Consider the following 15,328-nt stretch of genomic DNA (forward strand, 5'->3'; position numbering starts at 1 on the left):
AGGGGGGGGGGGGAGATCATTACGTCATCCCAGCAGATGTGTGTAGAAGCCACGGTGACTAACTCGTACAACTTCCAGCCCTATACTTCATAAAGTACCGGGGCGGAACCACTTCCTTCGATATCATGGCATGAGGCTGGAAGCGGTACAGGTACTCTCGCCGTGATATTTTGTCAAGTTTTCAAAAATGTGCCATTGATTAGAAAACGAGTACAGTCCCACGTGGCTATGATCTTTGCTGTGGCTACGGTGCCATTGGTCCTGAAGTAACACAAGCAAAACTTGAGCAGTGACAGTCTGCCCTCTGAGTTTAGTGTTTGAACTCGTTGAGGCCAGGAGTCTACTATTGATAACGTGAGTTTTGGGTAAAATTGGATCTACTGCTAAGCACAGTACAGTGTAGCTGGTCGATAGGCCCATAATGTCACTCACTAGTGTTATTTGTTTTCTGTGTCTGCAGTGGGTTCCAGACCCGGCATGAAGCCAGAGGGGGGGGGGGGGGGGGGACTGTGCAGTCGGAACCAGGGAATATTATCACCAGGCTACTGCCAAGGACACCAACCAACATGTGTGCGTGTGTGTGTGTGTGTATGTGTGTGTGTGTGTGTGTGTGTGTGTGTGTGTGTGTGTGTGTGTGTGTGTGTGTGTGTGTGTGTGTGTGTGTGTGTGTGTGTGTGTGTGTGTGTGTGTGTGTGTGTGTGTGTGTGTGTGTGTGTGTGTGTGTGTGTGTGTGTGTGTGTGTGTGTGTGTGTGTGTGTGTGTGTGTGTGTGGTGTAATCCCAGCACAAGTTGCTATGTCTAACATAGCTGTTCGCTATCATCGCTTCCGCGATGGGCATGTCTGAGGTGAGGTCTGAGGTGTGTGTGTGTTCTCGTCTCCCCAAGCGCGTTTTGTTTGCCGAGGGACTCAACACAAGGCCCAGACATGGTCCCAAGAAACGTTGGAGAGACATCGCCGCTGCTGATCTGAGTGCTCGGTGCGTGACAGGTGACTGGTACGACTTGGCACAGGACAGACGAGACTGGCGCCTCATGTGCAATCGTCCCCGACCGGCTGTGCCAAAGCCTAGAGTGTTAATTTGCGGCTGTGGCAGGGACTTCCGTTGGCCCAACGATCTAACTCGCAACAGGAAATACTGCAACTCCTGATGCTATCATTGCATGGAGCAATGGGCATCCAAAGGTCCAAAGGTGTATGTGTGACCACCTGGCTTGAGAGTTGCCAAGATCGTCCCAGCTGGAGACGAGTTGCAAGTAGCACTCCACCGCCACAGCCCGCTCCTGATCCTCTTCTCTGTGTCTGTGGACGCCCGTTTCGTCGACAAGGAGACCTGAAACGACATGCCAAGTTCTGCGCTCGTGTTCTCACTTGAACTTTCCGACATTCGCTATCATTGCGTACGCAATGGGCAAGATCAAGGTCAAGGTCAAGGTGTGCTTGTGTGTGTGTGTGTGTGTGTGTGTGTGTGTGTGTGTGTGTGTGCGCACGCGTGTGTGCTTGTGTGTGGATCCTTACCAGGCCCGTCGCACCGACTTTGGAGGTGGGCGGCCCTGGAAGGGGGTCCGAGGGTACCCTTTTGGGGAATTTTTTCAAAAATTGAAGCCAATTGCAAGCATTTCCGGGCATTTGGTGCCATTTCAGTTTAACTACAACGAAAGACTTTTTGATTTTGCAACAAACCGAGAAGACGCTACGATTGGGGACATGGGTTCTTCATTATCCTCCCCCCGGGAAAATTTCAAAAATTGAAGCCAAATCGGCAAATTGAAGCAAATTTGCAAGCATTTCCAGGCATTTGGTGCCATTTCAGTGTGTTGTAGTGCAATGAAAGACTTTTTTCATTCTGCATTAAACCACGATCGGGGACAAGGATTCTTCTTTATTTGCCACGTTTGGGCTGAGCTGCGATCATCGCGCTTTGTTGCAGTGTGCTCCAAAAAAAAAAAAAACGCCGAAAAAGTGGGGCGGCCTCAACCACCCCAGCTGTGAGTATGGGTGTATAAAAGAGTACGCTGACTTGAGCACATCAAAGTCACTGAGGTACTGAGACAGAAGATAAACCGCATACCGTTTCTGGCGGAAAACGTTGTTTCCAACTTTGAATTAGACCTGAACAAGCCATTCTCGATATTAATTTTGTAAAATGAAATGTACCCTTGATCATCATGCACAAGAGCATGCCTCTACCCAAAGTAATTAATTGGTAGGCCTGGTTAGATTAGTCTAGAGGCTAGAATCCAGCGCTGCTGCATGCTGCAAGACTGGACTGGAACATCGGGATTTCACGTGGGATACCTGGCAGGAGATGAGAACATTATTGACGAAAAAGTTAGAAAAAGTTCGGAAAAACCCGTCAGTCTTCACGAATTGGGTGGGTCAAATGTTTTGGAATAGTTATGATCCAGCCATGGCCAGGCTGCGCCTTCCGGCTCCGCAAGATCCTTCCAGTATACATGTACATGCAGGCGATTCGCTCTGCATGTGATCATGTTCTGCGGTTCATTGCTACATTGCAGCACGTCTTACCAGCACTGTTTGCATGCGCCTGCAGGCAAATGGACACAGCCGCCAGGACGAGGACGAAAGTGACACTGCAATGTATCTGCACCATTCTTTATCACAGTCTTTGTCTTGTTCGCTGCGCACACCTGTCTTCACACTTTTGGTCTTGACTTTCTGCGGCACAGCGCTCCAGGCAAACGGTGTTTGATGCCAGGGGAGTAGAATGATGGAGCACCTCCACCGGGCCTATGTTACAAAGTCTTACTGCTAAGTGCTATCTCATGGCGAGAGTACTTGCGCTGACACGGGAAGCCTTCGCTAGACCACTGCCCTACCAAACGGTTTTCTGTTGCACAACACTGTCACACATGATGCAACACGACACGCAGTCCATGTCATTTGCGCTATGGCTTTCACCTTTCGGTGGGAACTCCGGATCAGCCTCAGTGTGTATGGGCTATTTTCTACAGTCTTTAGATCTACCACAAACCGATAGCTTCTTACCGGTATAAACGTCGATACCCTTCGACGTACAGCTAGTCTTGGCCGTTGTTGCCACCAGTTATGCAGATACCCGACTTTGGGTACGAATGTGCCATGGTCTTCCCAGAGCCAGACCATGCTGGATGCGGACGACGCCTCGCTCGGACAGCTGCTCCCAAGCTGGGCCGCCAGAAGGTGATTTTCTTTTCCGACAGTCGCGACAAAGAATGCTCGTTTGTTGTTGTTGACATTTGGACTGTGTGATCGTGAGAAGCAGCTGGCTGACGTGCTACCGGTCAGATCCGGCAGTCAGCTATCCGTGTATTATCCTCTCACTGAATCACTGAGTCACAGGCGGCGTTCTCCACCACACAGCTGCTCTGGTCTAAACTAACGACACCCCGGCCCCTTCTGTTCCGTTATAACGTCGCTTTACACTTGGTGCATAACGAACTCGAATCAAGCTCAGTCAAGGACTACTCAAACACTAGCCCTTTCCCAAAGATGCCATAATTTATGCTTTTCGCAACTAACTTACTCATGCTTTTCGCAGCCGTGCCAAAACAAGTGCGAGCTGCTAAAATCGCATCCATATTTTCAGGAAAGGCTCAAAAGTTGATAACTAGAGAGGTTCTGCACAACGAAAATTCGAACGAAGTTTCGCGACAGGCCTTGCGAAAATGTGTACGAATTTTCGCACGAACTTTGTGTTCTGCACATTTTCGTAGTTTGCACGCGCCAAGTGCACGTACGACATGACCCAATCTCACGAAACTTCCTACGAAAGTTCATCAGGCGAAGCGCCAGCACCGAAAAAGAGCCCTAAAAGTTGCACTTTTATTTTCCAAATCCGACCCCAGGCCCGGGAAATTTGAAACTCAGCTCAATATCGCCAAAAAGAGACTATTTTATCCCTTGCTCACAAGAGCTTCCCTGGTGGTATCGTCTTGTTCCGAGGCAATGTTTGGGAAGGTGCGGGCATTAGCTGCCCTAAGTTTCGCGGAAAGCTCCAAGCGACATCAATTTCCTCGCTTTCTCGCCAGAGTTTTCAAGACCGACGCAACTCGTCGTCAAAAAGTACTCAGCGTGGATTTCGTGCCGAATTCCGCCCCAAACAATTTAGGCTGACCTCTCGCCACCAATCGAACCCACTGATATGTATCTACCTATACACGAGCAATGGTTTGAGCCCAAAGAAGGACAACTTCACAACGAGCACACTTTCTGAGGGTAATATTTACTATGTGTATCAGTATTAGAACACCATCAAGACGACAAATTGACCAGCAGAAAGACAGAAAGTTGCACTACAAATACATGCATACAGCAGCTGTATAAACATAAATAATTGAACAGAAAACTATGTAACTGGATCCCACCAAAAACAGTAAAGCATCCCAAATAGTATGCGCATACACATATACATGAAGGAAGGCTATGTTGCCACCATACACTGGCTACGCACACGGACATCATTCTGGAGAGCTGAGCATCAGCGTGCGCACACACCCACACACACATCTGCAGCTGCTGATCTGCATGCACGAGCGCACACCCACATGCGCATGCACACGCGCGCGCGCGCACACACACCCACATATACACATGCACGCGCGCACACTCCTGCCCTGTGCTGTCGAGCCACTGCCACAAGGGTTGCGTGGGCCTCGAAGGCACCGGAGAGAGAATAGTAGAACGCAGTCCCATAGATACACACGCACACACACACACACACATGTACACAACACGTGCAAGTACACACGTGGCAGCTTACTACAAGAGAACCACACAAGTTCACATGTGGGCGCGAACTGTATTCACAGTTGGTCATACTGTCTTGGGCATATGAGGGAGGAGCAGGAGAGTGAGTGATTGACTCAGACACAATGCGCTTCGACATGCTAGCACATGCACCGGCTTCAGACAGTGGCAGAACGTGACGGAGAGAGAGAGAGAGAGAGAGAGAGAGAGAGAGATAGAGAGAGAGAGAGAGAGAGAGAGAGAGAGAGAGAGAGAGAGAGAGAGAGAGAGAGAGAGAGAGAGCACCAGCGTTCCAGCTCAAGCTCCAAATTTCTAGTTGCTTCTCCTGGTCACAGTAAACACAGAACAGGGCTCAGGCAGTGCCGAGGAAGTGCTTGTACTTGGTGCAGTGTCGTGAGCAGGATAAACTTCCAACATCTCTACACAGTGTAGCTCTTCAGGCGCACACGAAGACTCAGAAACCGGAATATACTTTACATGATGATTGAAAGTCCAGCAGCACAACAAAACTTCCAAGGACTGGTTTGGCACTAGCTTCCGTCTCATTGGCGTGCGCCCAGCCAGTTTTGGAAAGAAAGAGTAGACGTTCATTCCTCGTTCAACCTGCAATGAACTGGAGACAACACAAACCAACAAGACGACCATGGTTATCATCAGCTCATGTGTTCACCAACGCAGTGCTACCATTCACTTTCCTGCTCCAAATGCACTACCAGGCTGCATGGTACTACTGTCGTGGACATGGAAATCCGGTCGCACGTATAGCGGCCCCAGGGCGCTGGCCATGTAGCCGTAGCACGGTTTATCATGCGCTGCTGATGGTCGCATTGGATCAACATGTGCACTGCATGCAACGTTCTGTACGTGCTGAGGGTGCCGGCCCCGGTCAATCGACTGGATTTCCATGTCCGCGACAGTACGATGTGTCGATAATAGACCGTGATTTGCATTTTCCAATGATTAGGACTGGTATTATTTCTATTTTTCACACTTAGAAAGAAAACAAGGGGCAAGATTTGATATGGATTATGTGGTTGTTGGCTATGTCAACATTTGAAAGAGGGTTGCAACCGTGATAGCACTGCAACATGAGTTTAAACCTACGTATTGCATGGTATACTCAACAGTTGGCGAGCAGAGAATTTCGTGCCGAATTCCGCCCCAAGGTTGTGCACAGCAAACAACTTGATATATCATTAGCCCTACCCTTGTGCTATACGTACCCGTTGTGCCGATCGAGCCTGAGCCCTCTACTCGACTCCACGGTCCAATGACATTCGGTCATCATGGCCAAATTCAAGTCACTCAAGTGTTGAGAAGTGTCTACGTCGTCGCACACAGCATGTGTCGACATACAAAAATATGTGTACGATAGAGAAAGAACTACTGAAGAGCAACCAACTGGTTTCAGCATTCTCCTTCAAAGGATAGGTCGGTGGCAGAGGGCCAAAGCCGGACAATAGTTGGAAATTCTCAGCGTTGAATTTCTACAGGCTGTAGATACCTGGAAAAGCTCGATTTCCCGCCACGGAAAATAAAAAAGTCTTGATTTGGGGTGCTGGCGCTTCGCCTGTCATTTCGCGTTCCCTGCAAGTTTCGCGTCCAAAGTTGCGAAAGTTCGTGCGAAGTTTCTCACTTCGTGACGTAGAGCGAAAGTTCGTACACATTTTCGTTTTGCAGAACCTCTCTAACATCGCAACAAAAATGAGAGAGTTCTTTTGCATCGAAAAGTAGCAGAAATAGCTGAACTGCGGCGACAGCGAACCCTATACAGTACGGTATACCCCTTCCTTCCTGCTGTGAACCACAACAGTTACTAATAGAAATACTTACATTGTACATGTACATATGTATGTATTTACACACCGCAACTTCCAAGTAGACGGTATGCATCTTCCATCATTTCAGTACACTCAAAAGGGAATGCACATGACGTATCTATCCATTTCTGGCGACCTAGCTAGAACCTGCTGCCAGTGTCCCTCTTCACTCGTTCTTTCTATGAAAGGGGAAGGCAGCACTCGCAGAAGATTTTCCAAGAATGCAATGTCGACTGGTGCTCGTACCATAAGAAGGGAGAAATCAAAGTCCGCTCTTGAATCATGCCTGAGAATTAGAAAATTATTTCAGAACACGCTTGTGTAGATTTCCTCCCAGTGCCACTGACATCTCGCGACCTTCAAATATTATAACTTGCTCGATCATCTCCCGCACTGACTAGCAAATTCGTCAGGTAGCTGTGGATGGATCGATTCAGGGAGATCGAAGGTAATTACATCGAAGCACTTCAAACACGTTTCAAGACGCACTTCAAATTTTGTAATTGTGTCTTGAAAATTGTTTAGAACAATTCGTACTTCAATACGCTGTTGAGTTGTATCCTCTGCTTGGGAGTCTCGACTGTTTTATTGCTGCATGGCTTTCCTCAACACCGTTCACTGTACATGTATCGCGGAACGCAGATTGGATGGCATTGGAGGTGAATTTGATAATTTGTGACTGTGTCATCAACCAAGTGAGGACATCAAATATCAACAGGGACGCTCCGAAAATCACAAACGCTGCGAAATAGATATGAAATGGTCTTACACACTGGAGGGTATTCCACATTCATTGTGTCATATCTTTAGACTGTCCGAAAGTTTGTCGTGCCGTGCAACTTTCACAGACTAATCCGATAATTGGCATGTGGCCCTACTGGCACACCCTCATGCATATGCTGTTGAGTTTATCTATATGTGCACGCACATGTGTGTATAATACATATACAATTTTATTACGTATGCAAAATTAGGCAATCTATATTATGTGTGTGCACTCACTCCTATGACATAGAACGACAGTGCAGGCTATGTAAAGTCGCATCAATGTGTGTCACCCGGGTGTGTTCATGCATGCGCGCTCGCGCGGGCGTTTTGTGTGCGCGCCTGGCATGGCATAACGCCGTTCAGTATGACTAGTGTTGAACCGTGGTAATTTGCCCCCACCCCCTCTTTTTTCTGCTGGCGTTGGATATGCAACTAATGACATAAACTCGGTTGTTGAAAACGAGTGCCATGCACCACAATGGATTGACAATAATAATTATAATACAAGTAGCACTGTAAAAGCGCTGGTAATACTTATGTTGCAGCCATGGCAGTTGTGAGTAGCTTTCCAAGTCAAGCCTGCTGCAGAAATTATTGCTCTCTGACCAGCTGGAGTGGCCCAGGACTGCCGGTTGTGGAGAACAGGAGTGATGCTTGTATATACGCTTGTATTTACATGATGTACACAGTGTGCTTCGAAGTAACGTTAGGTGTATTACTGGTGTGTTCTTCTGCCTGTGCGCGTGTACATGTGCTGGTCAGTGTGGAACCGCCATCCATATCAGATCATACAGCTGCTATCAGTCTGAACAGCTTGTATCTGGCAAATAGGGTTTTAATGACTCGATTTTGCTAACTGTGTTCAACAGAGTGGCATTGCACACAGCTACTTGATGTACCGTACTGGCAATAATATGTTGCCGCGTAACGCGTAACGCAGGGGGTGCGGCGTAACGCGCGACCAGGCTAGTGCGACAAATTTTCGTTGAGTTCGTAACGCGCGTCCGGCGGGGTGCGGCGATCTTTTCATTGCAGTTTGCACTGCAAAAAAAGGCTGAAAACTGTGAAAGCACGTGTACCGCGTGGTGAACAGTTCAAAACTAGACGCAGCAGGAAGTCCTGACCCTCGAAGGCGCATCATTCAGTGGTTGGCGATCTCAATGGTTTCTTCTTTCCCGAGGTCGTTTTGCACTCTGATTGTTAAAATATACAGTCTTCTATTGATATCGTTGTCGCCCTTTGCCGTCGGGTTTGTAACAGTTGGATAGCACCTGAATTTCTGTGCCTTCAATGTGGATGAAAAGAAAAAATGATGCGGCAAAAGCAAAAAAATGATGCGGCAATAGCAAAAAAGTGATGCGGCAATAGGAAAAAAAGGACTGCGGCAATATAGAAACCTGTGTAACGGCTCCTGTGCGGCAACATATATTGCCAGTACGGTAGTAGAGCTTTGGATCAAGTTTTAGCAGTTTCCACCGAAGCTAACTACCAAAATAGAACTTTGAAGTCGCCCACATACTAAATGCCATAGCTGAGCATGTGCATTGAGTGTATGGTCTAAAGGTCTTCACAACTAGCTCCAATGCGGCAGATACGTGTCTTACATTACTTGATTGCAACATCTTCAGAACATAGTACCGTACTGGCAATATATATGGTCGCAGTGAGGCCATGAAGCGTTACATTGGCACATGTTTGCCGCACGCAGGGCGTTACGTGCAAAGTCGCACAGGAGCCGTTACACAGGTTTCTATATTGCCGCAGTCCTTTTTTTGCTATTGCCGCATCACTTTTTTGCTATTGCCGCATCATTTTTTTGCTATTGCCGCATCATTTTTTGCAAACTGCAATGAAAGGATCGCCGCACCCCGCCGGACGCGCGTTACGAACGCAACGAAAATTTGTCGCACTAGCCTGGTCGCGCGTTACGCCGCACCCCCCCTGCGTTACGCGTTACGCGGCAACATATATTGCCAGTACGGTACTATGTTCGGAAGATGTTGCAATCAATAATATTATTGTAAGACACGTATCTGTCATATGGTGGAGTCAGGGGTTCTAAGGCGTTGGACAATGTCCCAGTGCAATGTGCTGATTCTTGAAATATGGCATCACTTGAAACTTCAAAGTTTTATTTCACGAGTTACCTTCAGTAGAACCTGCTCAAACTTTGCTTCACAGTACCATTATTAGGTTATGATAGCATAACCATCGAATACAGGGCAAGTCCAGTGTCAAATACTTGTGGACGGGGCTAATATGTGGGACGTGTGCGCTGAAATGGGATGATTCCGAAAAGAGAAAAAAGGTCACCTTCTAGCAGAATTCTACCCACTTCTACAGCTTATGCTGATATTTAGCAAGTATACTACTGTCCTGATGTTGGACATCAAGAAAAGGGGGTAACTACCAGTGCTACGGCCAAAAAAGTGGTTTTCCGGTATTTTTTGGCCTAAATTGGCAATTGTGAGTATGCTATGTTTGGCCCCTCCCCCGAGTTAAACCGGCCGGTAGAACTTGATAAAAATTTGTCTCCGTACACTAGATATCCAACGGAACAAAGTACAATCGTTTGTAGCCACGTTTCAAAAAAAATTGGACCCGAGGGGAAGGAGCCACCTTAATTGGGAACTCGTGGCCTGGCACAAGGGAAACATGGATGCAGTGAATGGGATTTCGGTCTTTGACCACTTTGTGGGGGGTCTGATCTACTCACCTCCCACCGCTTAGGAGCTGCATCTGCGCCTTGATCCAAGAGGGTGGTGGCGTTCCTGCGGATGCGGAAAACTGGGCCTTTGACCGAGTCTCACGCGAACCGTGAAATTTTATGTAATTAAATAGAGATCCACAAAAGATGTTTGATAGCCCTTTCCCAAAGATGCTCGCCACTTCTTTCGCAACTTTTCGTTGCGGTTGGTTTGGAAAAAATCGGAACCTTCGCAGCTTTCTTCATTTTCGCGAACTACCTCTCAACCTTTCCGCAACCTTGGCCCCATGGCATGGGGTCAGAAGGTCAAGTCAAAGACCATGAAGACTACAGTCATGTCGATATGTCGGACAAATGCATACACGCACGTTTCTCGCGTGCTTTCACTGCAGTTTCAGATTCATTTCAGACTCAGAGAAACAGTAGAGTCTACACACTGTAGAGTGTAGATCAACGGTAGATATAGATACGTTATGTGCATTCCCTTTTGAGTGTACTGAAATGATGGAAGATGCATACCGTCTACTTGGAAGTTGCGGTGTGTAAATACATACATATGTACATGTACAATGTAAGTATTTCTATTAGTTGTGGTTCACAGCAGGAAGGAAGGGGTATACCGTACTGTATAGGGTTCGCTGTCGCCGCAGTTCAGCTATTTCTGCTACTTTTCGATGCAAAAGAACTCTCTCATTTTTGTTGCGATGTTATCAACTTTTGTTTGAGCCTTTCCTGAAAATATGGATGCGATTTTAGCAGCTCGCACTTGTTTTGGCACGGCTGCGAAAAGCATAAGTTGCGAAAAGCATAAATTATGGCATCTTTGGGAAAGGGCTAGTGTTTGAGTAGTCCTTGACTGAGCTTGATTCGAGTTCGTTATGCATCAAGTGTAAAGCGACGTTATAACGGAAAAGAAGGGATGTTGTTAGTTTAGACCAGAGCAGCTGTGTGGTGGAGAACGCCGCCTGTGACTCAGTGATTCAGTGAGAGGATGATACACGGATAGCTGAGTGCCGGATCTGACCGGTAGAACGTCAGCCAGCTGCTTCTCACGATCACACAGTCCAAATGTCAACAACAACAAACGAGCATTCTTTGTCGCGATTGTCGGAAAAGAAAATCACCTTCTGGCGGCCCAGCTTGGGAGTAGCTGTCCGAGCGAGGTGTCGTCCGCATCCAGCATGGTCTGGCTCTGGGAAGACCATGGCACACTCGTACCCAAAGTCGGGTATCTGCATAACTGGTGGCAACAACGGCCAAGACTAGCTGTACGTCGAAGGGTATCGACGTTTATACCGGTAAGAAGCTATCGGTTTGTGGTAGATCTAAAGACTGTAGAAAATAGCCCATACACACTGAGGCTGATCCGGAGTTCCCACCGAAAGGTGAAAACCATAGCGCAAATGACATGGACTGCGTGTCGTGTTGCATCATGTGTGACAGTGTTGTGCAACAGAAAACCGTTTGGTAGGGCAGTGGTCTAGCGAAGGCTTCCCGTGTCAGCGCAAGTACTCTCGCCATGAGATAGCACTTAGCAGTAAGACTTTGTAACATAGGCCCGGTGGAGGTGCTCCATCATTCTACTCCCCTGCCATCAAACACCGTTTGCCTGGAGCGCTGTGCCGCAGAAAGTCAAGACCAAAAGTGTGAAGACAGGTGTGCGCAGCGAACAAGACAAAGACTGTGATAAAGAATGGTGCAGACACATTGCAGTGTCACTTTCGTCCTCATCCTGGCGGCTGTGTCCATTTGCCTGCAGGCGCATGCAAACAGTGCTGGTAAGACGTGCTGCAATGTAGCAATGAACCGCAGAACATGATCACATGCAGAGCGAATCGGCTGCATGTACATGTACAGTCTGTATCGGCTATAGCGTACCCTTTTGATTTCCGTGATTTTATCACTATAGCCGATGCATCACTATGCGATACGATCGATTTTTTTCTTTTTTCGATCGACACATGAAAGGCAAGGAAATACTTCCAGCATGGCGTTTTGACAAATGAGCATTCATGCTGCATAGTTGACAGTGCCCGCATTTCCATAAAAAAATTCTGTCATGTATATGTACATGTATCACTATAAAAATAAGCAACGTGAAGAAAGTAAAAGCATAGGGCCTTTGATATTATTGCTACATGTATTTTATAGTTATCACTATAGCCGATAATAATATAGTGTGTTATGCATGTTTTGATTCTTTGTTGCCATCATAATATCCGATATATCATTACATCCGATAATATTGGTTATAGTGATATTTTATAAGAAAGGGTTTGCTCCCCACACCGGAGCTCGCGCTATTCCGCCGACTTTACTTGACACTTGACAAGTGTCAAGTAAAGTCGGCGGAATAGCGCGAGCTCCGGTGTGGGGAGCAAACCCTTTCTTACAAATCATCGCCGAAGTCGCAACCACTACTTCGTATTGTTGTGCCCAGCGCGGGCTTGCGACTAGTTGGTTTGGAGGTGACAGCGTTGCGAATGACCGAGGGTCCTCAACGTCTGGTCTCACCGTCCAGGAGCGACACTGACTCACGCTGCTATCTGGTGTTCACGAGGTGTTTGTCGCGCTGGAAATGGAGCGTCTCTGTAAGTTTGTATCCCTGGTGATGTTTGTGCCTGGAGAGCACTATATAAGTGGTGCTCTTCAGGCACAATCTTCCTCAGCCTACTCAAGCTCAACTGATGAGGGGTGAATTCCCCGAAACACTGTGTATTGAGCAGGGAGTGGTGCTTTCTTGCAGGTTTGCCGAGTCGAAGGTTCGATGGACTTCTCGTGTGCTCTGGATGGCAGTCGTGAGTCAGTCAAGTGTCAAGTAAAGTCGGCGGAATAGCGCGAGCTCCGGTGTGGGGAGCAAACCCTTTCTTACAAATCATCGCCGAAGTCGCAACCACTACTTCGTATTGTTGTGCCCAGCGCGGGCTTGCGACTAGTTGGTTTGGAGGTGACAGCGTTGCGAATGACCGAGGGTCCTCAACGTCTGGTCTCACCGTCCAGGAGCGACACTGACTCACGCTGCTATCTGGTATTCACGAGGTGTTTGTCGCGCTGGAAATGGAGCGTCTCTGTAAGTTTGTATCCCTGGTGATGTTTGTGCCTGGAGAGCACTATATAAGTGGTGCTCTTCAGGCACAATCTTCCTCAGCCTACTCAAGCTCAACTGATGAGGGGTGAATTCCCCGAAACACTGTGTATTGAGCAGGGAGTGGTGCTTTCTTGCAGGTTTGCCGAGTCGAAGGTTCGATGGACTTCTCGTGTGCTCTGGATGGCAGTCGTGAGTCAGTCAAGTGTCAAGTAAAGTCGGCGGAATAGCGCGAGCTCTGGTGTGGGGAGCAAACCCTTTCTTACAAATCATCGCCGAAGTCGCAACCACTACTTCGTATTGTTGTGCCCAGCGCGGGCTTGCGACTAGTTGGTTTGGAGGTGACAGCGTTGCGAATGACCGAGGGTCCTCAACGTCTGGTCTCACCGTCCAGGAGCGACACTGACTCACGCTGCTATCTGGTGTTCACGAGGTGTTTGTCGCGCTGGAAATGGAGCGTCTCTGTAAGTTTGTATCCCTGGTGATGTTTGTGCCTGGAGAGCACTATATAAGTGGTGCTCTTCAGGCACAATCTTCCTCAGCCTACTCAAGCTCAACTGATGAGGGGTGAATTCCCCGAAACACTGTGTATTGAGCAGGGAGTGGTGCTTTCTTGCAGGTTTGCCGAGTCGAAGGTTCGATGGACTTCTCGTGTGCTCTGGATGGCAGTCGTGAGTCAGTCAAGTGTCAAGTAAAGTCGGCGGAATAGCGCGAGCTCTGGTGTGGGGAGCAAACCCTTTCTTACAAATCATTGCCGAAGTCGCAACCACTACTTAGTGATATTTTACTGGATAAAATACGTTTTGCTTTTGATATTTCGTACCAATATCACTGTAGCCGATATATTCTTATATCCGGTCACTCTATAGCCGATACAGACTGTATACTGGAAGGCTCTTGCGGAGCCGGAAAGCTCAGCCTGGCCATGGCTGGATCATAACTATTCCAAAACATTTGACCCACCCAATTCGTGAAGACTGACAGGTTTTTCCGAACTTTTTCTAACTTTTTCATCAATAATGTTCTCATCTCCTGCCAGGTATCCCACGTGAAATCCCGATGTTCCAGTCCAGTCTTGCAGCATGCAGCAGCGCTGGATTCTAGCCTCTAGACTAATCTAACCAGGCCTACCAATTAATTACATTGGGTAGAGGCATGCTCTTGTGCATGATGATCAAGGGTACATTTCATTTTACAAAATTAATATCGAGAATGGCTTGTTCAGGTCTAATTCAAAGTTGGAAACAACGTTTTCCGCCAGAAACGGTATGCGGTTTATCTTCTGTCTCAGTACCTCAGTGACTTTGATGTGCTCAAGTCAGCGTACTCTTTTATACACCCATACTCACAGCTGGGGTGGTTGAGGCCGCCCCACTTTTTCGGCCGTTTTTTTGTTTTTTTTTGGAGCACACTGCAACAAAGCGCGATGATCGCAGCTCAGCCCAAACGTGGCAAATAAAGAAGAATCCTTGTCCCCGATTGTGGTTTAATGCAGAATGAAAAAAGTCTTTCATTGCACTACAACACACTGAAATGGCACCAAATGCCTGGAAATGCTTGCAAATTTGCTTCAATTTGCCGATTTGGCTTCAATTTTTGAAATTTTCCCGGGGGAGGATAATGAAGAACCCATGTTCCCAATCGTAGCGTCTTCTCGGTTTGTTGCAAAATCAAAAAGTCTTTCGTTGTAGTTAAACTGAAATGGCACCAAATGCCCGGAAATGCTTGCAATTGGCTTCAATTTTTGAAAATTTTCCCCAAAAGGGTAACCTCGGACCCCCCTTCCAGGGCCGCCCACCTCCAAAGTCGGTGCGACGTGCCTGGTAAGGATCCACACACGCGCACACACCCACACACACCTGTCCTGTCCTGTCCTGTAGAGTCACTGCCGCAAAAGGGTCACGTGATCCCATCACTGGGAAACTTGAGAAGAGAGAGAGAGAGAGGACACGACGCTCGATGACGCTCCAGGTGCACGGGTAGTCGCATCCGCTTGCCGCATATGCACACGTGCTGGAAGGCTGAGCGCTCCTCTGCTGTTGGTCTATGCGCCACCCTTGAACAGCGATGCCTTCCCCGTCCCCGGACACCGCGAAAGCAGCGACCACACCTGTCACAATGCGCGGCACAACATCCCTCCGCCGGTGCCGTCGCTCCGGTAGTTCCAGGTGGCACTGCGGCATCCACCGTTGAGGCACACA

General features: G+C 47.9%; 2 protein-coding genes across 2 annotated transcripts in view; one reads left to right on the top strand and one right to left on the bottom strand.

Annotated features, from left to right (window-relative positions):
• The window catches only part of LOC135830881 (uncharacterized), a 19,644-nt gene extending 16,426 nt beyond the window's left edge, over positions 1-3,218 (bottom strand). The window contains exon 1 of the mRNA XM_065343095.1: positions 2,528-3,218. Coding sequence (XP_065199167.1) covers positions 2,528-2,612 — 85 coding nt within the window. The 5' untranslated portion in view covers positions 2,613-3,218. The remainder of the gene's footprint in view (positions 1-2,527) is intronic.
• The window catches only part of LOC135830882 (mucin-5AC-like), a 124,468-nt gene that overhangs the window by 93,467 nt on the left and 15,673 nt on the right, over positions 1-15,328 (top strand). The window lies entirely within an intron of this gene.

The sequence above is a fragment of the Sycon ciliatum genome, chromosome 1, assembly GCF_964019385.1.
Source record: "Sycon ciliatum chromosome 1, ocSycCili1.1, whole genome shotgun sequence".
In the NCBI taxonomy this organism is placed as follows: domain Eukaryota; kingdom Metazoa; phylum Porifera; class Calcarea; order Leucosolenida; family Sycettidae; genus Sycon; species Sycon ciliatum.